We start from the raw sequence: 21,042 nt of genomic DNA on the forward strand, positions 1-21,042 counted from the left end.
CAAGTTATTATTGATCACAGAAATCCTGATTTAGTGCAATTTGTAATTACTGCTTTTGATATAGTATAACCTGTCAGTTGATGAATGCACCCTATAGCTTTTATAAATAGAGGTGTAATAGACACTATCTTAGACCATAGCATAATAGAGACTGTGAAATGTTGAAATGATTGTTTCATGTAACTAACTCAGAAAATGGTGTAAAATAATTGATTTCCCATATTTGGGGACAGTCTTATCTAGAAGACAAGATCACAAAAACATAAACAAGAGAACCGAGAAAAAATAATTTATTAACCCTCATTATCAGGGAATGAAAATACAAGAAGACAGAACCACAAGGAAAACTAAAATGCATTAGTTTAATTGAGAAGGCATGAAGACAAGTCAAAGGTTAAAACCAAAAAAAAGAACATATTAAAGGAATCTTTGAATAGGTATAAACTCTTTGAATGTTTGAAAACGTATGTTTGAATATGTATAAACTCTAACAGTATGCATGTAGCCCTATAATGAAACAGTATATGAAGAACATAGTTGAGCCAATAATATGTGCAAACAGCCAAGCATCACAGCCCAGGATTTTATCCCTTCAAAAACTTTAAATTTTAAAATTTAATGAGCTGTATTTCTCAAACATAAGGAGTACAATGCACTCACTCCAGACAGCATCAGTGGCAGGATGGATTGGAGTGACTTTTCCTTTGCACCCCCAGCCCAGCGCTGGCACTGGGGATGAAGAGGCACTGAGGTGACCCTGAGAGGAAGTGCAAGGCACAGGGTGCAGCTGAGGAAGGGCAGCCCTGTGCTGGGCTCAGAGGTGAAGCTGGCACTGCCCAGCGTGGAGAAGGTCCTTTCTGCAGCCCCTGTTACAGGGGACCTTGGGCCTTGCTGCAGACATACGGCCGCTCATTGGAGCAGAACTCACTCCTGAATCTATTCCCGTCAGCCAGGTACGCACACTGGGAATTGCCGAGGACGGGAACCCTGTAGGCAGGAGCAGAGCCAGCGCCGGTTGCCAGGGAGAACACCTTGTGTCCCTGTCCCCCCAGGCCCTGCCCGGCTCCCCGGCACTCACCGGGAGCTGTAGCTGCTGCCGTCCTCCCACTGCAGGCGCTCGCCCCGTCTGCGCAGCCCGAGCCAGAAATCGCCGTTCCCGAGGAGGCGGAAGAGCAAATCCTGCCCAGGAGAGAGGAGTGGGAGCTGCCCCGGCCCCTCGGGGGGGACACGTGCCCAGGGCTGCCCCCGCCCGCCGGGACTCCTTCCCTGCAAGGCCCCGGCCCGGGGCTGCAGCCCCGGCCCTACGAGCACCGAGCCCGGCCCAGGAGCACCCCCAGGCTCCCCTCAGCCACCCCGCACCGCCCGCAGCCCCTCACTCACCATGGCCTCCTCATCCTCGGCAATGGCCAGGGAGGCATTGAGCTGGGAGCACCGTTCCTGAGCCTGCTCCCAGGTGCTGTAATCCCTTGAGAAGTAGTAGCAGACCCCGTTGTGCCCGACCCAGCCAGAGGGACAGCCCAGAACACACTGTGGAGTCGCAGGTGGAACTGGAACCTGTGGGGCTGCAGGGGAAAGAGGAGGAGGTCTGAGGATTCCCTCTGCAGGGAGCAGGGAGCCCGCTCTGCCCCGAGGGGCTGGGCCCAGGCTGCTGGCCCTCCCTTACCTGACTGCACAGCCAAGGCCACCCCCAAAGCCAGCACCAGCACCAGGAGCAGCAGAATCAGCAGCGCCGCTGTGCCCACGGGATGGGACCTGAACCGTTCACCTGGAGCAGGAAAGAGCTGCTGGCTGCCAGAAGCAGAGCCGGCCCTGCAATCTGCTCAGCCCATGGCCAGGGAGCAGAGCAGGGAGCCCTGAGCCAGTGTGGCCCTCACTCAGCTGGCAGCCAGAGAGCCAAGAGCCTGGACACAGCTGTGGGGACAGGCTGCAGCAGGAGAACTGCACAGCCTTGGGGGCAGCTGGGGCTCTTGCTTCCAGCCACCGATGGGGCCCAGCAGAGCCTGAAGCTTCTTCCAGATCTCGGGAAGCAGCCACACACCAGTCCTGTGCTTGGGAGATGACACTGGCCCCTCCCTAGAGGCCACAGGGGTGGCCCTGCACTCACCCAGCAATCTTCTGAGGTTCCTTTTGTCTTCTTTATTGGCTGCTGATGTGCCCTGGGGACTCACGGGCTCCCGCACACTTCCATCCCTGGTGCAGGATCCATTCTCCACATCTGCACTCACTGCACGCTCACAAGTGGCATCCCCCTGCTGATGCCAAGAGGCTTCTTGCACCCCAGGCAAGTGTGGAAGCCCGGCTGCTGGTCCCTCCTGGGGATGCTGGGGCTCATTCACAGCTCCAGGAATGGGGCAGGATTCACTCTTCTCCTGCTCACAGGCGCCATCTCTCTGCCTGGAACAAACAAGCTCCTGGTTCCCGAGACATCCGGAGTGCTGGCAAAGCCTTTGGGAGCTCAGCCTCGGGTACAGCTTTACACCGGCGCTGATGGCACCCTGAAAGGGACACGATGAGAGGTCACTGCCGGTGCCGGCCCTGCGGGACCCCGAGGCTCAGGAGGGCGCTGCCAGCTCTGGCTGCGCTCTCCCCGCTGCCCAGAGGTGCGGCAGCAGCTGCGGAGACAAGCGCAGCCTCCGGCAGCTCTCCGGTGCCCGCAGCCGCGGCCCCTGGGGCTCTGCAGCCGCTGCAGCCCAGCTCCGTGCCGGGACGGGCGCTGAGAGCGCCTGCGAGCTGCCGGCTGCTGCTGGCCCGGGGCAGCTGCGGCTCGGAGTCCGCCTGCCGAGGGGCAAGAAGCAGCAGCTCGGGGCTGCTTACCACTGTGCCCTGCATTCCCTGCCCCGGAGCCTTGGAGCCCGAGGACACCGAGCGCCGACACGGCCGCTGGGGCTCCCTCCCTGCCTGTGAGCACGGAGCGGCTCCTGGCACAGAGGGCAGCGCCGAGAAGCCTCGGTCCCGGAGCAGGCAGGATGCGGCGGCTTTCCGCCTGCCCTGGGCGCCTGCGGCGCTTTGGGCTCTGAGGCACGTTCAAGTTCATCCCGTGCCAGCCCAGACAAGGGTGACACGGACACCTCCCGCCCGAGCAGCGGTCCCCAGCCCGGTGCCGCACGGCCGGGAACTGTCCCGGGCACGGAGCAGCCGCCTCCGTGCTACCGAGAGCAGCCGGGATGAGCCATCGCTGCCGCGGCACCGGCTCGTCCCCGGCGATCCGGGCACGGGGGAGACGGCGGGCAGCCGCTCCCTCGGCCATCTCAGCGCAGGGGGGGACACGGGGGAAGCCGGCACAAGGAACTCGCCAGAACCGCCCCGCCCCTCAGCGCGGCCCCCTCCGCCCGCAGCGAGCCCCGAGCTGGGGCAGCAGCGACCGCGGGTCGCACCTGGGCTGGATTCCCCACCGAGCTCCACCGCCGGCTCGCCAGGCTTCGGGTGCCGCCGCCGCTGCGGATTGAGCCGAACGCGCCGCCCGCCGCCGCTCCCATACCGGCCAGACTTAGCGGGCACTCGGGCTGGTGCCGCCGCAGCTCGGTGCTGTCGGTGTGGGAGGTTTTGGCTCAGCAGCGTGCGGCAACGATGCGAGCATTAGGGGGAGCAGCGAGCGGGGCGGCAAAGCGAGTAGCGTACCGCGGGGGCACCGACGTTCGTGTCCCGAAAAAAGCATGCTAAGAAAAAGGGCCCCACTCTGCTCGAGCCAGCGAAGAAGGGAAGCCCCGGGGAAGCCGCTTCTGGGACTCTCAGCAGTGAATTCTAGCAGAGATTCTTGGGCTGGGCTGGGCCAGGCCAGGTGCCCGGGGCCAGCAAAAGCGCTCTGTGCCTCTCCTGCTGCCCCTGGGCAGGCAACAGAGCACAGCAGGAAAGGTCGGGGGTCTCAATAAAGGCAGCCAGAGATCTCTCACCCATCATGGGCAGAACAGGCCTGGGCAAATTAATAGAATTCACTATCGAACAAATTATAGCAAGGGAATGAGTAGCCTGCCGAAACCTAAAATCGCACCTTCGCCACAATGTTCTCTCCTTCCTGGCTTCACTTGATCCCCATTCCCTTCTTCCCTCCTCCCCAAGCAGTGGCAAAGAGGGCTGGGGGCTGGGATGGGCGGCAGTGCTGCCGCTTTGTGGTCAGAGCTCGGTACTGCAGCCCCCGAGTTAGGCCGATAATAGCCGAGTGTAGCCGAAGAGCCGATGATGGCCGAGTGTGGACCAAAACAGCCAAGTGTAGCCCAAGAACCGAATATGACCGAGTTTACACGAACCGTGCCGAGGTCAGCCCTCGAGCCAAAACAAGCCCAATTTAGCCGAGTTTAATTGAACAGAACCGAACGACGCCGCCCTCGGCCGAATCGAACGAGCTCAGCCGAACCAAGGCGAGACCGGCCCAACCTTGCGACCTCGACCGAACCGAGGCGAAGCTTACGAGGCTGCCTGAACCGAAGCGAGCTCCGCCCAAACACGCCGCCCGCTCGCGTGCCCGCTAATTAGCGCGAGTGCGGTCACAGCCTAATGAGCTCCTGCCCAAGCCCGCGCTGCCGTCCGTGTCCGTGCGATGGCCGGGCCGCCCGCGGGACATGGCAGCAGGAGAGCCCCGAGCTGTGCGAGTTTAACGTGAGGCGGCGCCGCTTTCCCGACCTCAGGGAGCCGAACCGAACCGAGCCGAGCCGCCCCGAACGCACAGAGCGGCTCCGAGTTCGGCCGAAGCGAGCCCAGCGTTGCCGAACAGGCGAATCTAGCTGAATGCAGCCGACAATAGCCGAGTTTAACAAAACGCAGCTGAATTTAGCCCAAGAGCCGACTCTAGCAGAGTGTCGCCTAACCGAGCCGAGCTCCGCCGAGCGCAGCATCCCGGGCAGGGCGGGGCGCCGGGGCGGGCTCGGGGTGGAGCCGGGGCTCTGTGAGGCTTCCCCGCCTGTCCCTCTCTCTATCCCTCCTTTCTCGTCTTCTCCTCCTCTTCTCTCGCTCCCTTTACCCCATTCCCTCGTCCCCGCAAGCCCGGCTCCTTTCTGTCCTGTCCCTACACCGCTCCTCCGTTCTATTCCCCCTCTCTCCCTCCTCTGTCCACCCTCCCTCTTCCCCCCTCCCGGGCTTTCCCTTCCCTTCCCTTCCCTTCCCGCTTTCCTCCACAGCCCTCCCTCCCTGCCTGCCCTTTCTCATCCCCTACTATGGCTCCTCTCTTCCCGTCCCCCCTTTCCTTCTTTCCCCCGCAGCCGCGGGTGGAAAGGGTGAAAGCCGGGGTGCCGGAGAATAAAGCCCAGAGGGCCGGAGCCCGGCGCCCCTCGGCCCCTGCAGGAGTCCCCGCACGGGGCCGGAGGCTCTCGGCGGATCCCCCCGTGCCGGTCAGACAGCCCGCCCGACACCGCCGCACCTGCGGCTTTCCCGACATCCCGCTGATGAGAGTGGCCCCGCTCTGTGCCCTCCCGTCCCCGCCGTCCCTGTCACTCCCTCTCGCTGCCCCTCGCCCGTGACAGCGAGCCCGGGGAGGAACCTCAGCCTTCCGAGGGCTGCTCCCCTTTCTTGTTGCGGCAGAATCCCTTTCTGGGGGGATGTACGTGTGGAAAGGGCTTGACGGAAGCGCTGCGCTGCTGTCCAGGGCAGCTGGACTCGTTCTGTGCCTTCTTTGGGGGTGAGGAAAAGGGGGTGAAGGCTCGGGGCTCTGATGCCCTTTGGGGCACCCCAAGGTCCCTGGGAGAGGGAGCCACACTGGGGTGGATGAGCAGGTGGGTGGCGGGCGAGGGGGATCATGCTGGGTGCCGTCCCCCAGAGGGACCCAAAGCTGCCACCAAATTCACAGGGAGGGGTGGGTGTAGAATGCTAAAACCTGTCAAGTTATTCGTTTTTATAGGTAATGGTCAAGAATAGGAATTTGTCTCTAAATTCATTTGGGAAGAAACCCTCTCTCTATCCACTCTCTACCCAGGAATGTAGGAAACTCTGACTAGAGACGGGTAGTAGTTTTAAAATATTGCCCCAGTGTTTTTATCTAGGAATGAACCAAGCCGTGCCCTGAAACTGTAAGAGCAGCTGCAGGGGCTGTAGGGAATAGAAAGGGCTCTCTGGCACCTTTTGCCTCTGTTCTCTGCCAGTCCCCAAATCGTGTCGCAGTCCCGGAAGAGGTGTTTGTCATCCAGAGTGCCAAAACAAAGACCTGTAAAATCCTAGCTCTGCCTTGTGTTTATTGTGGGCTTTTTTACTTCGTATTTATGTCATCACAGAAAGCAGGGAAAGAAGGAATGTGGCTGGTTCCCACTATTGCTGTGCAAAGACTTTTTTTAAAGGCTGGTGTTCCTATATTCTCTTTTTCCACTCCAAACTTGACTCTTCCCCTCCCTTTTCGAGGTCTGCTGTATTGGGTGTCCCAAGGAGGGCTGGGTTCCTCAGGAGGGGCCTAAGGAGTTGGTGCCGATTCTGCTTTTTCTGAAGGTGTATCAAAGTGTGCTACCAGAATGACAGTTTTCTCCACTGGAAAGCTTTCCCTCACTGCCATCAGTGCACGAACGTGTTTTTATTGTGGAACCAGACGGACTGAGAAAAGCCAACGCCGTAGCAGGTTTCTGTTTGCTGTGTGTCTGTGAGAAGCGGGCTGTGTGCTGGACAGGGAGAGGCGCTGTTGGAGCGTGGCACCAGGGCCAGGTGGGAGCTCTCAGGATGATGGGGGCTCGGAGCAGCCCCAGGTGGAGCTATGAGGATGATGGGGGCTCGGAGCAGCCCCAGGTGTGAGCTGTGAGGACGATGGGGGCTCGGAGCAGCCCCAGGTGTGAGTGTGAGGATGATGGGGGGCTCGGAGCGGCCCCAGGTGGGAGCTGTGAGGACGATGGGGGCTCGGAGCAGCCCCAGGTGTGAGTGTGAGGATGATGGGGGGCTCGGAGCGGCCCCAGGTGGGAGCTGTGAGGATGATGGGGGCTCGGAGCGGCCCCAGGTGGGAGCTGTGAGGATGATGGGGGCACGGAGCAGCCGCAGGTGTGAGTGTGACGATGATGGGGGGCACGGAGCAGCCCCAGGTGGGAGCTGTGACGATGATGGGGGGCCGGCTCCTGCCGGGGGGGAGGCTGTTTTAGGGGGAGGGTTTGCCTCAGCTCCCTTTCGCATGGAGCTGCTGAGTAGAGGAGTTTATGGGGGGCTCCCGGGGCTGTCTCATGGAAGGACGGTGAGAGCTTCTCCCAGGGTCTGGGGGAACACCAGGATACGCGCTTGGATACGTGGAGCTTTGCTTAAAGGAGGTGCCGAGGGACAAAGCTTTGTGCCGGGAAGCAGCAGCCGAACGGGTGAGCCCATGTGGATTTGGAGCGGGGACTTTTGTCCTTTCCCTTTTCAATTTCATCTTGCCAATCCCTCCCCGGTGCCCCCAGGAAAAGAAATGGAGCTTATGAGGACAAAAGAAATTAAGGAGAGGGAAGCAGCTACTCCTCTATTATTGTCTGTGTTTGAAGCGGTGGGGATCCCCCTTCACTTGTGGTTTTAAGGGTGTTGATTGAAGGAAAATCTGCCTTTTCCAGACTGTTAGGGGTATCACGGGGTGACAGGGAATCCTTGCATTCTATTTTAAGGGGAATGGGAAAAATGTTGTTGTCGTATTATGGGTTTGATTTAAAGGTAGCCACCCCATTTTCATCATCCTAAGGTTTAAATGGAAGGGGCAGCCCAGGTGTCCCTCTTTTTCAAGGGTTTGAATCGAGGTCAAAATCCCTCTTTCTCTGTCATTTGTAGGGTTTCATTTGAGGAACCCCCCTTCTTTTCTGCTGTTACTGGGAATGAAATTGAAGGGGAGAACACATTTATTTGCCCTTGCTGAAGCGAGGTGAGCCCCGCCTGCGGCGTCAGTTTCGGAGTTCAATTGCAGGAACCCCCAGCTCTCGCAGCGTTCACAGGGTTGCAATCGGGCTGTGCCGCTGCATTCGAGGGCGCTTCTTCTGCCCGTGGCCCGGCACCGAACGTTCCCGCTCGGGAGCCCTCCCGGCACCGCCCGGGCCCTCGCTGAGGCGGACGGGGAATTTGGCGCGGCCGGGCTGCCGCGGCAGTGCCGGAGCCGCGCCGGTGCGAGCCGTGCGGAGCCGAGCGGAGCTGTGCCGGGCCGGCGGGCGGGAGAGGCGGCCCGGGCGCTGCGCTGGCCCGGCCGGTGCCGGCCGCTCTGCCCGCTCCGGGCGCGGGGCTCGGGCGGAGCCGAGAGGGCTGGGCCCGGTGCCGGCCCCGCCGGGAAGGGGGAGCGGGCGGGGGTCTCCGGGGCGGCGCCGCCCCTGCGTGCCAAAGGAGCCGCGGGAGGAGCCGCTTTCCTGCCGGGAGCCGCGCTCCGTCCGGTGCCGGGAGGGCGGGCTTCGATTTCTGAAAGTTCTCTGATGTCCTGGTTTTGAAGTCGTTTTTGGGAATCTATTGCATCGTTTTGGTCTGTTTACAGTTGGTGGATGCTAAGGGATAGAACGTTCTTCCTGAACGCTATGGCTCTCGGTTCAGGTGGTGATGATAAAGGTTTGCTTTGAATTGAGTTTTGCTCTTAGATATATTTTTTGCCGACGCGTGCAATGGTTTTAAAAGGTATTCGATGGTTTCTATGGGTTATGCGTGAAGTACAGGTTAGAAATAAAAACCTATCATGATAGATTTTATTAGCTTGAGTAGTGATTTATTTGACACCAGAAACCTGGGCTGCTGACGTTGTTTCATAGGTGGAAGTGCTGGTCTATGTGTTCCAGGGCCTGTGGTTCAGAGTGTCCGGCTGGCTGATGAAATTCGGCATTGCGCAGGATGCTTCCCTGACTGAAGCTGGCACCAGTGGCAAGTCAGGCTGGATTGACAGTGCCAAGTACCTCCTGCAATCTGACACCAAGAACCCTGGCGGCTCTCTTTTGTTTCTTAGGTGGAAGGGCCTGCCTATGTGTTCCATGGCTTGTGGCTCAGAATGGCCGGCTGGCTCCTGGAATTCGGCATTGCGCGGGATTCCTCCCAGACCAAAGCATGTACCAGTGGCAAGTCAGGCTGGATTGACAGTGTCTAGTACCTCCTGCAAACTGACACCAAGACCCTGGGCTGCTGACTTTTGTTTCTTAGGTGGAAGGGCCTGCTTATGTGTTCCAGGGCCTGTGGCTCAGAGTGGCCGGCTGGCTCCTGAAATTCGGCATTGCGCAGGATTCCTCCCAGACCAAAGCATGCACCAGAGCCAAGTCAGGCTGGATTGACTGTGCCAAGTACCTGCTGCAAACTGACACCAAGAACCTGGGCTGCTCTCTTTTGTTTCTTAGGTGGAAGGGCCTGCCTATGTGTTCCAGGTTCTGTTGCTCAGAGTGGCCGGCTGGCTCCTGAAATTCGGCATTGCGCAGGATTCCTCCCAGATTGAAGCATACACCAGTGGCAAGTCAGGCTGGATTGACAGTGCCAAGTACCAGCTGTAAACTGTCACCAAGAACATGGGCTGCTCTCTTTTGTTTCTTAGGTGGAAGGGCCTGCCTATGTGTTCCAGGGCCTGTGGCTCAGAGTGGCCCGCTGGCTCCTGGAATTCAGCATTGCGCAGGATTCCTCCCCAACTGAAGCTGGCCCCAGTGCCAAGTCAGGCTGGATTGACAGTGCCAAGTACCTCCTGAAAAATGACACCAAGAACCTGGACTGCTCTCTTTTGTTTCTTAGGTGGAAGGGCCTGCCTATGTGTTCCAGGGTCTGTGGCTCAGAATGGCCTGCTGGCTCCTGAAATTCGGCATTGCGCAGGATTCCTCCCAGACAAAAGCATGCACTAGCGCCAAGTCGTCCTGGATTGACTGTGCCAAGTACCTGCTGCAAAATGACACCAAGAACCTGGGCTGGTGACTTTTGTTTCTTAGGTGGAAGGGCCTGCCTATGTGTTCCAGGGCCTGTGGCTCAGAGTGGCCGGCTGGCTCCTGGAATTCGGCATTGCGCAGGATTCCTCCCAGACCAAAGCATGCACCAGTGGCAAGTCAGGCTGGATTGACAGTGCCAAGTACCTGCTGCAAACTGACACCAAGAACCTGGGTTGTTCTCTTTTGTTTCTTAGGTGGAAGGGCCTGCCTCTGTGTTCCAGGGTCTGTGGCTCAGAGTGGCCGGCTCGCTCCTGAAATTCAGCATTGCGCAGGATGCCTCCCTGACTGAAGCATGCACCAGAGCGAAGTCAGGCTGGATTGACAGTGCCAAGTACCTGCTGCAAACTGACACCAAGAACCTGGGCTGGTGACTTTTGTTTCTTAGGTGGAAGGGCCTGCCTATGTGTTCCAGTATCTGTGGCTCAAATTGGCCGGATGGCTCCTGGAATTCGGCATTGCGCAGGATGCCTCCCCGAGTGAAGCTGGCACCAGTGGCAAGTCAGGCTTGATTGACAGTGCCAAGTACCTGCTGCAAACTGGCACCAAGAAAATGGGCTATTGACTTTTGTTTCTTAGGTGGAAGGGCCTGCCTATGTGTTCCAGGGCCTGTGGGTCAGAGTGGCCGGCTGGCTCCTGAAATTCGGCGTTGCGCAGGATGCCTCCCCGAGTGAAGCTGGCACCAGAGCCAAGTCAGGCAGGATTGACATTGCCAAGTACCTGCTGCAAACTGACACCAAGAACCTGGGCTGGTGACTTTTGTTTCTTAGGTGGAAGGGCCTGCCTATGTGTTCCAGGGCCTGTGGCTCAGAGTGGCCGGCTGGCTCCTGAAATTCGGCATTGCTCAGGATTCCTCCCAGACCAAAGCATGCACCAGTGGCAAGTCCGGCTGGATTGACAGTGCCAAGTACCTCCTGCAATCTGACACCAAGAACCAGGGCTGGTGACTTTTGTTTCTTAGGTGGAAGGGCCTGCCTATGTGTTCCATGGTCTCTTACTGGGAGTGGCCGGCTGGCTCCTGAAATTCGGCATTGCGCAGGATTCCTTCCCAACTCAACCTGGCACCAGAGCCAAGTCAGGCTGGATTGACAGTGCTAAGTACCAGCTGCAAACTGTCACCAAGAACCGGGGTTGTTCTCTTTTGTTTCTTAGGTGGAAGGGCCTGCCTATGTGTTCCAGGTTCTGTGGCTCAGAGTGGACGGCTGGCTCCTGAAATTCGGCTTTGCGCAGGATTCCTCCCCGAGTGAAGCTGGCACCAGTGGCAAGTCAGGCTTGATTGACAGTGCCAAGTACCTGCTGCAAAATGACACCAAGAACCTGGGCTGGTGACTTTTGTTTCTTAGGTGGAAGGGCCTGCCTATGTGTTCCAGGGCCTGTGGCTCAGAGTGGCAGGCTGGCTCCTGAAATTCGGCATTGCGGAGGATTCCTCCCCGACTGAAGCTGGCCCCAGTGCCAAGTCAGGCTGGATTGACAGTGCCAAGTACCTCCTGCAAACTGACACCAAGAACCTGGACTGCTCTCTTTTGTTTCTTAGGTGGATGGGCCTGCCTATGTGTTCCAGGGTCTGTGGCTCAGAATGGCCCGCTGGCTCCTGAAATTCGGCATTGCGCAGGATTCCTCCCAGACCAAAGCATGCACCAGAGCCAAGTCAGGCTGGATTGACAGTGCCAAGTACGTCCTGCAAACTGACACCAAGAACCCTGGCTGCTCTCTTTTGTTTCTTAGGTGGAAGGGCCTGCCTATGTGTTCCAGGGCCCGCTGGCTCAGAGTGGCCGGCTGGCTCCTGAAATTCGGCATTGCGCAGGATGCCTCCCCGACTGAAGCTGGCACCAGTGGCAAGTCAGGCTGGATTGACAGTGCCAAGTACCTCCTGCAAAATGACCCCAAGAACCTGGGCTGGTGATTTTTGTTTATAAGGTGGAAGGGCCTGCCTATGTGTTCCAGTATCTGTGGCTCAGATTGGCCGGCTGGCTCCTGAAATTCGGCGTTGCGCAGGATGCCTTCCCGAGTGAAGCTGGCACCAGTGGCAAGTCAGGCTTGATTGACAGTGCCAAGTACCTGCTGCAAACTGACACCAAGAACCTGGGCTGGTGACTTTTGTTTCTTAGGTGGAAGAGCCTGCCTATGTGTTCCAGGGCCTGTGGCTCAGAATGGCCGGCTGGCTCCTGAAATTCGGCATCGCGCTGGATTCCTCCCAGACCAAAGCATGCACTAGTGGCTAGTCAGGCTGGATTGACAGTGCCAAGTACATCCTGAAAAATGACACCAAGAACCTGGGCTGGTGACTTTTGTTTCTTAGGTGGAAGGGCCTGCCTATGTGTTCCAGGGCCTGTGGCTCAGAGTGGCCGGCTGGCTCCTGAAATTCGGCATTGCGCAGGATGCCTCCCAGACCAAAGCATGCAGCAGAGCCAAGTCAGGCTGGATTGACAGTGCCAAGTACCTGCTGCAAACTGACACCAAGAACCTGGGCTGGTGACTTTTGTTTCTTAGGTGGAAGGGCCTGCCTATGTGTTGCATGGCCTGTCGATCACAGTGGCTGGCTGGCTCCTGAAATTCGGCTTTGCACAGGATTCCTCCCCGAGTGAAGCTGGCACCAGAGCCAAGTCAGGCTGGATTGACAGTGCCAAGTACCTGCTGCAAACTGACACCAAGAAACTGGGTTTCTCTCCTTTGTTTCTTAGGTGGAAGGGCCTGCCTATGTGTTCCAGGGTCCGTGGCTCAGAGTGGCCGGCTGTCTCCTGAAATTCGGCATTGCGCAGGATTCCTCCCCGACTGAAGATGGCACCAGAGCCAAGTCAGGCTGGATTGACAGTGCCAAGTACCTGCTGCAAACTGACACCAAGAACCTGGGCTGGTGACTTTTGTTTCTTAGGTGGAAGGGCCTGCCTATGTGTTCCAGGGCCTGTGGCTCAGAGTGGCCGGCTGGCTCCTGGAATTCGGCATTGCGCAGGATTCCTCCCAGACCAAAGCATGCACCAGAGCCAAGTCAGGCTGGATTGACAGTGCCAAGTACCAGCTGCAAACTGTCACCAAGAACCGGGGTTGTTCTCTTTTGTTTCTTAGGTGGAAGGGCCTGCCTATGTGTTCCAGGGCCCGCTGGCTCAGAGTGGCCGACTGGCTCCTGAAATTTGGCATTGCGCAGGATGCCTCCCAGACCAAAGCATGCACTAGTGGCTAGTCAGGCTGGATTGACAGTGCCAAGTACCTCCTGAAAAATGACACCAAGAACCTGGGCTGGTGACTTTTGTTTCTTAGGTGGAAGGGCCTGCCTATGTGTTCCAGGGCCTGTGGCTCAGAGTGGCCGGCTGGCTCCTGGAATTCGGCATTGCGCAGGATGCCTCCCAGATCGAAGCATGCACCAGTGGCTAGTCAGGCTGGATTGACAGTGCCAAGTACCTCCTGCAAAATGACACCAAGAACCAGGGCTGGTGACTTTTGTTTCTTAGGTGGAAGGGCCTGCCTATGTGTTCCAGGGCCTGTGGCTCAGAGTGGCCGGCTGGCTCCTGAAATTCGGCATTGCGCAGGATTCCCCCTAGACCAAAGCATGCAGCAGAGCCAAGTCAGGCTGGATTGACAGTGCCAAGTACCTGCTGCAAACTGACACCAAGAACCTGGGCTGGTGACTTTTGTTTCTTAGGTGGCAGGGCCTGCCTATGTGTTCCAGGGCCTGTGGGTTAGAGTGGCCACCTGGCTCCTGAAATTCGGCATTGCGCAGGATTCCTCCCAGACCAAAGCATGCACCAGAGCCAAGTCAGGCTGGATTGACTGTGCCAAGTACCTCCTGCAAACTGACACCAAGAACCTGGGTTGTTCTCTATTGTTTCTTAGGTGGAAGGGCCTGCCTATGTGTTCCAGGGCCTGTCGGTCAGAGTGGCCGGCTGGCTCCTGAAATTCGGCATTGCGCAGGATTCCTCCCCGACTAAAGCTGGCAGCAGTGCCCAGTCAGGCTGGATTGACAGTGCCAAGTACCAGCTGCAAACTGACACCAAGGACTCTGGCGGCTCTCTTTTGTTTCTTAGGTGGAAGGGCCTGCCTATGTGTTCCAGGGCCTGTGGCTCAGATTGGCCGCTTGGCTCCTGAAATTCGGAATTGCGCAGGATGCCTCGCTGCACCAAGCATGCAGCAGTGCAAAGTCAGGCTGGATTGACAGTGCCAAGTACCTCCTGGAAACTGACACCAAGAACCTGGGCTGGTGACTTTTGTTTCTTAGGTGGAAGAGCCTGCGTATGTGTTCCAGGTTCTGTGGCTCAGAGTGGACGGCTGGCTCCTGAAATTCAGCATTGCGCAGAATTCCTCCCCGACTGAAGCTGGCACCAGTGGCAAGTCAGGCTTGATTGACAGTGCCAAGTACCTGCTGCAAACTGACACCAAGAACCTGGGCTGGTGACTTTTGTTTCTTAGGTGGAAAGGCCGGCCTATGTGTTCCAGGGTCTGTGGCTCAGAGTGGCCGGCTGGCTCCTGGAATTCGGCATTGCGCAGGATTCCTCCCAGATCAAAGCATGCACCAGCGCCAAGTCATACTGGATTGACTGTGCCAAGTACCTGCTGCAAAATGACACCAAGAACCTGGGCTGCTGACTTTTGTTTCTTAGGTGGAAGGGCCTGCCTATGTGTCCCAGGGCCCGCTGGCTCAGAGTGGCCGGCTGGCTCCTGAAATTCAGCATTGCGCAGGATTCCTCCCCGACTGAAGCATGCACCACAGCCAAGTCAGGCTGGATTGACAGTGCCAAGTACCAGCTGCAAACTGTCACCAAGAACCGGGGTTGTTCTCTTTTGTTTCTTAGGTGGAAGGGCCTGCCTATATGTTCCAGGGCCCGCTGGCTCAGAGTGGCCGGCTGGCTCCTGAAATTCGGCATTGCGCAGGATTCCTCCCCGACGGAAGCTGGCACCAGAGCCAAGTCAGGCTGGATTGACAGTGCCAAGTACCTCCTGCAAACTGTCACCCAGAACCTGGGCAGGTGGCTTTTGTTTCTTAGGTGGAAGGGCCTGCCTATGTGTTCCAGGTTCTGTTGCACAGAGTGGCGGGCTGGCTCCTGAAATTCAGCATTGCGCAGGATTCCTCCCCGACTGAAGGTGGCGCCAGTGGCAAGTCAGGCTGGATTGACAGTGCCAAGTACCTGCTGCAAACTGGCACCAAGAACCTGGGCTGGTGACTTTTGTTTCTTAGGTGGAAGGGCCTGCCTATGTGTTCCAGGGCCTGTGGCTCAGAGTGGCCGGCTGGCTCCTGGAATTCGGCATTGCGCAGGATGCCTCCCAGACTAAAGCATGCACCTGTGGCTAGTCAGGCTGGATTGACAGTGCCAAGTACCTCCTGCAAAATGACACCAAGAACCAGGGCTGGTGACTTTTGTTTCTTAGGTGGAAGGGCCTGCCTATGTGTTCCATGGCCTGTCGCTCAAAATGGCCGGCTGGCTCCTGAAATTCAGCATTGCGCAGGATTCCCCCAAGACCAAAGCATGCAGCAGAGCCAAGTCAGGCTGGATTGACAGTGCCAAGTACCTGCTGCAAACTGACACCAAGAACCTGGGTTGTTCTCTTTTGTTTCTTAGGTGGAAGGGCCTGCCTATGTGTTGCATGGCCTGTCGATCACAGTGGCTGGCTGGCTCCTGAAATTCGGCATTGCGCAGGATTCCTCCCCGAGTGAAGCTGGCACCAGAGCCAAGTCAGGCTGGATTGACAGTGCCAAGTACCTGCTGCAAACTGACACCAAGAACCTGGGTTTCTCTCCTTTGTTTCTTAGGTGGAAGGGCCTGCCTATGTGTTCCAGGGCCTGTGGCTCAGAGTGGCCCGCTGGCTCCTGAAATTCGGCATTGCGCAGGATTCCTCCCCGACTGAAGATGGCACCAGAGCCAAGTCAGGCTGGATTGACAGTGCCAAGTACCTCCTGCAATCTGACACCAAGAACCTCGGCTGGTGATTTTGTTTCTTAGGTGGAAGGGCCTGCCTATGTGTTCCAGGGCCTGTGGCTCAGAGTGGCCGGCTGGCTCCTGAAATTCGGCATTGCGCAGGATTCCTCCCCGACTAAAGCTGGCAGCAGTGCCCCGTCAGGCTGGAATTACAGTGCCAAGTACCTCCTGAAAACTGACACCAAGAACCTGGGCTGGTGACTTTTGTTTCTTAGGTGGAAGGGCCTGCCTATGTGTTCCAGGGCCTGTGGGTTAGTGTGGCCACCTGGCTCCTGAAATTCGGCATTGCGCAGGATTCCTCCCAGACCAAAGCATGCACCAGAGCCAAGTCAGGCTGGATTGACTGTGCCAAGTACCTCCTGCAAACTGACACCAAGAACCTGGGCTGGTGACTTTTGTTTCTTAGGTGGAAGGGCCTGCCTATGTGTTCCAGGGCCTGTGGCTCAGAGTGGCCGGCTGGCTCCTGGAATTCGGCATTGCGCAGGATTCCTCCCAGACCAAAGCATGCACCAGCGCCAAGTCATACTGGATTGACTGTGCCAAGTACCTGCTGCAAACTGACACCAAGAACCTGGGCTGGTGACTTTTGTTTCTTAGGTGGAAGGGCCTGCCTATGTGTTCCAGGGCCTGTGGCTCAGAGTGGCCGGCTGGCTCCTGGAATTCGGCATTGCGCAGGATTCCTCCCAGACCAAAGCATGCACCAGCGCCAAGTCATACTGGATTGACTGTGCCAAGTACCTGCTGCAAACTGACACCAAGAAACTGGGCTGGTGACTTTTGTTTCTTAGGTGGAAGGGCCTGCCTATGTGTTCCAGGGCCTGTGGCTCAGATTGGCCGGCTGGCTCCTGAAATTCTCTATTGCGCAGGATTCCTCCCCGACTGAAGCATGCACCACAGCCAAGTCAGGCTGGATTGACAGTGCCAAGTACCAGCTGCAAACTGTCACCAAGAACCGGGGTTGTTCAATTTTGTTTCTTAGGTGGAAGGGCCTGCCTATATGTTCCAGGGCCCGCTGGCTCCGAGTGGCCGGCTGGCTCCTGGAATTCGGCATTGCGCAGGATTCCTCCCTGACTGAAGCTGGCACCAGTGCCAAGTCAGGCTGGATTGACAGTGCCAAGTACCTGCTGCAAACTGACACCAAGAACCTGGGCTGGTGACTTTTGTTTCTTAGGTGGAAGGGCCTGCCTATGTGTTCCAGGGCCTGTGGCTCAGATTGGCCGCTTGGCTCCTGAAATTCGGAATTGCGCAGGATGCCTCGCTGCACCCAGCATGCAGCAGTGCAAAGTCAGGCTGGATTGACAGTGCCAAGTACCTCCTGGAAACTGACACCAAGAACCTGGGCTGGTGACTGTTGTTTCTTAGGTGGAAGAGCCTGCGTATGTGTTCCAGGTTCTGTGGCTCAGAGTGGACGGCTGGCTCCTGAAATTCAGCATTGCGCAGGATTCCTCCCCGACTGAAGCTGGCACCAGTGGCAAGTCAGGCTTGATTGACAGTGCCAAGTACCTGCTGCAAACTGACACCAAGAACCTGGGCTGGTGACTTTTGTTTCTTAGGTGGAAGGGACTGCCTATGTGTTCCAGGGCCCTCTGGCTCAGAGTGGCCGGCTGGCTCCTGAAATTCGGCATTGCGCAGGATTCCTCCCCGACTGAAGCATGCACCAGAGCCAAGTCAGGCTGGATTGACAGTGCCAAGTACCAGCTGCAAACTGTCACCAAGAACCGGGGTTGTTCTCTTTTGTTTCTTAGGTGGAAGGGCCTGCCTATATGTTCCAGGGCCCGCTGGCTCAGAGTGGCCGGCTGGCTCCTGAAATTCGGCATTGCGCAGGATTCCTCCCCGAGTGAAGCATGCACCAGTGGCAAGTCAGGCTGGATTGACAGTGCCAAGTACCTGCTGCAAACTGACACCAAGAACCTGGGCAGGTGACTTTTGTTTCTTAGGTGGAAGGGCCTGCCTATGTGTTCCAGGGCCTGTCGGTCAGAGTGGCCGGCTGGCTCCTGAAATTCGGCATTGCGCAGGATTCCTCCCCGTCTGAAGCATGCACCAGAGCCAAGTCAGGCTGGATTGACAGTGCCAAGTACCTGCTGCAAACTGACACCAAGAACCTGGGCTGGTGACTTTTGTTTCTTAGGTGGAAGGGCCTGCCTCTGTGTTCCAGGGTCTGTTGCACAGAGTGGCCGGCTGGCTCCTGAAATTCAGCATTGCGCAGGATTCCTCCCTGACTGAAGCTGGCGCCAGTGGCAAGTCAGGCTGGATTGACAGTGCCAAGTACCTGCTGCAAACTGACACCAAGAACCTGGGCTGGTGACTTTTGTTTCTTAGGTGGAAGGGCCTGCCTATGTGTTCCAGTATCTGTGGCTCAGATTGGCCGGATGGCTCGTGGAATTCGGCATTGCGCAGGATGCCTCCCCGAGTGAAGCTGGCACCAGTGGCAAGTCAGGCTTGATTGACAGTGCAAAGTACCTGCTGTAAACTGTCACCAAGAACCGGGGTTGTTCTCTTTTGTTTCTTAGGTGGAAGGGCCTGACTATATGTTCCAGGGCCCGCTGGCTCAGAGTGGCCGGCTGGCTCCTGAAATTCGGCATTGCGCAGGATTCCTCCCCGACTGAAGCTGGCACCAGTGCCAAGTAAGGCTGGATTGACAGTGCCAAGTACCTCCTGCAAACTGACACCCTGAACCTGGACTGCTGTCTTTTGTTTCTTAGGTGGATGGGCCTGCCTATGTGTTCCAGGGCCTGTGGCTCAGAGTGGCCGGCTGGCTCCTGGAATTCGGCATTGCGCAGGATTCCTCCCAGACCAAAGCACGCACCAGTGCCAAGTCAGGCTGGATTGACAGTGCCAAGTACCTGCTGCAAACTGACACCAAGAACCTGGGCTGGTGACTTTTGTTTCTTAGGTGGAAGGGCCTGCCTATGTGTTCCAGGTTCTGTTGCTCAGAGTGGCCGGCTGGCTCCTGAAATTCAGCATTGCGCAGGATGCGTCCCTGACTGAAGCATGCACCAGAGCCAAGTCAGGCTGGATTGACAGTGCCAAGTACCTGCTGCAAACTGTCACCAAGAACCTGGGCAGGTGACTTTTGTTTCTTAGGTGGAAGGGCCTGCCTATGTGTTCCAGTATCTGTGGCTCAGAGTGGCCGGATGGCTCCTGGAATTCGGCATTGCGCAGGATGCCTCCCCGAGTGAAGCTGGCACCAGTGGCAAGTCAGGCTTGATTGACAGTGCCAAGTACCTGCTGCAAACTGGCACCAAGAAAATGGGCTATTGACTTTTGTTTCTTAGGTGGAAGGGCCTGCCTATGTGTTCCAGGGCCTGTGGGTCAGAGTGGCCACCTGGCTCCTGAAATTCGGCGTTGCGCAGGATGCCTCCCCGACTGAAGCTGGCACCAGAGCCAAGTCAGGCAGGATTGACATTGCCAAGTACCTCCTGCAAACTGACACCAAGAACCTGGGCTGGTGACTTTTGTTTCTTAGGTGGAAGGGCCTGCCTATGTGTTCCAGGGCCTGTGGCTCAGAGTGGCCGGCTGGCTCCTGAAATTCGGCATTGCTCAGGATTCCTCCCAGACCAAAGCATGCACCAGTGGCAAGTCCGGCTGGATTGACAGTGCCAAGTACCTCCTCCAATCTGACACCAAGAACCAGGGCTGGTGACTTTTGTTTCTTAGGTGGAAGGGCCTGCCTATGTGTTCCAGGGTCTCTTACTGGGAGTGGCCGGCTGGCTCCTGAAATTCGGCATTGCGCAGGATTCCTTCCCAACTCAACCTGGCACCAGAGCCAAGTCAGGCTGGATTGACAGTGCCAAGTACCTTCTGCAAACTGACACCAAGAACCTGGGCTGGTGACTTTTGTTTCTTAGGTGGAAGGGCCTGCCTATGTGTTCCAGGGCCTGTGGCTCAGAGTGGCCGGCTGGCTCCTGAAATTCGGCATTGTGCAGGATGCCTCCCCGACTGAAGCTGGCACCAGAGCCAAGTCACGCTGGATTGACAGTGCCGAGTACCTCCTGCAATCTGACACCAAGAACCTGGGCTGCTCTCTTTTGTTTCTTAGGTGGAAAGGCTTGCCTATGTGTTCCAGGGTCTGTGGCTCAGAGTGGCCGGCTCGATCCTGAAATTCGGCATTGCGGAGGATTCCTCCCTGAGTGAAGCTGGCATCAGAGCCAAGTCTGGCTAGATTGACAGTGCCAAGTACCTGTTGCAATCTGACACCAAGAACCTGGGCAGGTGACTTTTGTTTCTTAGGTGGAAGGGCCTGCCTATGTGTTCCAGGGCCTATGGCTTGGAGTGGCCACCTGGCTCCTGAAATTCGGCATTGCGCAGGATGCCTCCCCGAGTGAAGCTGGCACCAGTGCGAAGTCAGGCTGGACTGACATTTCTGAGTACCTGCTGCAAACTGACACCAAGAACCTGGGTTGTTCTCTATTGTTTCGTAGGTGGAAGGGCCTGCCTATGTGTTCCAGGGCCTGTGGCTCAGAGTGGCCGGCTGGCTCCTGAAATTCGGCATTGCGGAGGATTCCTCCCCGACTGAAGCATGCATCAGTGGCAAGTCAGGCTGGATTGACAGTGCCAAGTACCTGCTGGTAACTGACACCAAGAACCTGGGCTGGTGACTTTTGTTTCTTAGGTGGAAGGGCCTGCCTATGTGTTCCAGGGTCTGTGGCTCAGAGTGGCCGGCTGGCTCCTGGAATTCGGCATTGCGCAGGATTCCTCCCTGACCAAAGCATGCACCAGTGGCAAGTCAGGCTGGATTGACAGCGCCAAGTACCTCCTGCAAAATGACACCAAGAACCTGGGCTGGTGACTTTTGCTTCATAGGTGGAAGGGCCTGCCTATGTGTTCCAGGGTCTGTGGCTCAGAGTGGCCGGCTGGCTCCTGAAATTCGGCATTGCGCAGGATGCCTCCCCGACTGAAGGTGGCGCCTGTGCCAAGTCAGGCTGGATTGACAGTGCCAAGTACCTGCTGCAAACTGACACCAAGAACCTAGGCTGGTGACTTTTGTTTCTTAGGTGGAAGGGCCTGCCTATGTATTCCAGGGCCTGTGGCTCAGAGTGGGCGGCTGTCTCCTGAAATTCGGCATTGCGGAGGATTCCTCCCCGAGTGAAGCTGGCACCAGTGCCAAGTAAAGCTGGATTGACAGTGCCAAGTACCTGCTGCAAACTGACACGAAGAACCTGGGCAGGTGACTTTTGTTTCTTAGGTGGAAGGGCCTGCCTATGTGTTCCAGGGTCTGTGGCTCAGAGTGGCCGGCGGGGTCCTGAAATTTGGCATTGCGGAGGATTCTTCCCCGAGTGTAGCTGGCACCAGTGCCAAGTCAGGCTGGAATTACAGTTCCAAGTACCTGCTGCAAACTGACACCAAGAACCTGG

At 57.3% G+C, this 21,042-nt stretch overlaps 2 protein-coding genes across 3 annotated transcripts in view; one reads left to right on the plus strand and one right to left on the minus strand.

Moving 5' to 3' along the window:
- Positions 1 to 273: 273 nt before the first annotated feature.
- LOC132329668 (C-type lectin domain family 2 member D-related protein-like) lies at positions 274 to 3,917 on the minus strand. 2 transcript variants are annotated; one of them, XM_059850949.1, is made up of 6 exons: positions 3,375 to 3,913; positions 2,105 to 2,495; positions 1,664 to 1,765; positions 1,381 to 1,562; positions 1,079 to 1,179; positions 274 to 987 (listed from the first exon to the last, which is right to left on the minus strand). In XM_059850949.1, exons 1-6 carry the CDS (start codon positions 3,474 to 3,476, stop codon positions 870 to 872), a joined length of 996 nt encoding a protein of 331 aa, XP_059706932.1. In that variant the 5' UTR covers positions 3,477 to 3,913; the 3' UTR covers positions 274 to 869. The 2 variants fall into 2 exon arrangements, with proteins under 2 accessions (XP_059706932.1, XP_059706933.1); XM_059850950.1 differs by lacking the exon at positions 1,664 to 1,765 and having other exon boundaries at positions 3,375 to 3,917.
- A 2,879-nt stretch (positions 3,918 to 6,796) lies between these two features.
- LOC132329604 (microsomal triglyceride transfer protein-like) overlaps positions 6,797 to 21,042 on the plus strand; it is a 98,708-nt gene continuing 84,462 nt past the window's right edge. Inside the window, exon 1 of the mRNA XM_059850799.1 lies at positions 6,797 to 6,983. Within this exon, the coding sequence (XP_059706782.1) occupies positions 6,797 to 6,983 (187 nt within the window). The remainder of the gene's footprint in view (positions 6,984 to 21,042) is intronic.

The sequence above is a fragment of the Haemorhous mexicanus genome, chromosome 7, assembly GCF_027477595.1.
Source record: "Haemorhous mexicanus isolate bHaeMex1 chromosome 7, bHaeMex1.pri, whole genome shotgun sequence".
Taxonomy (NCBI): Eukaryota; Metazoa; Chordata; class Aves; order Passeriformes; family Fringillidae; genus Haemorhous; species Haemorhous mexicanus.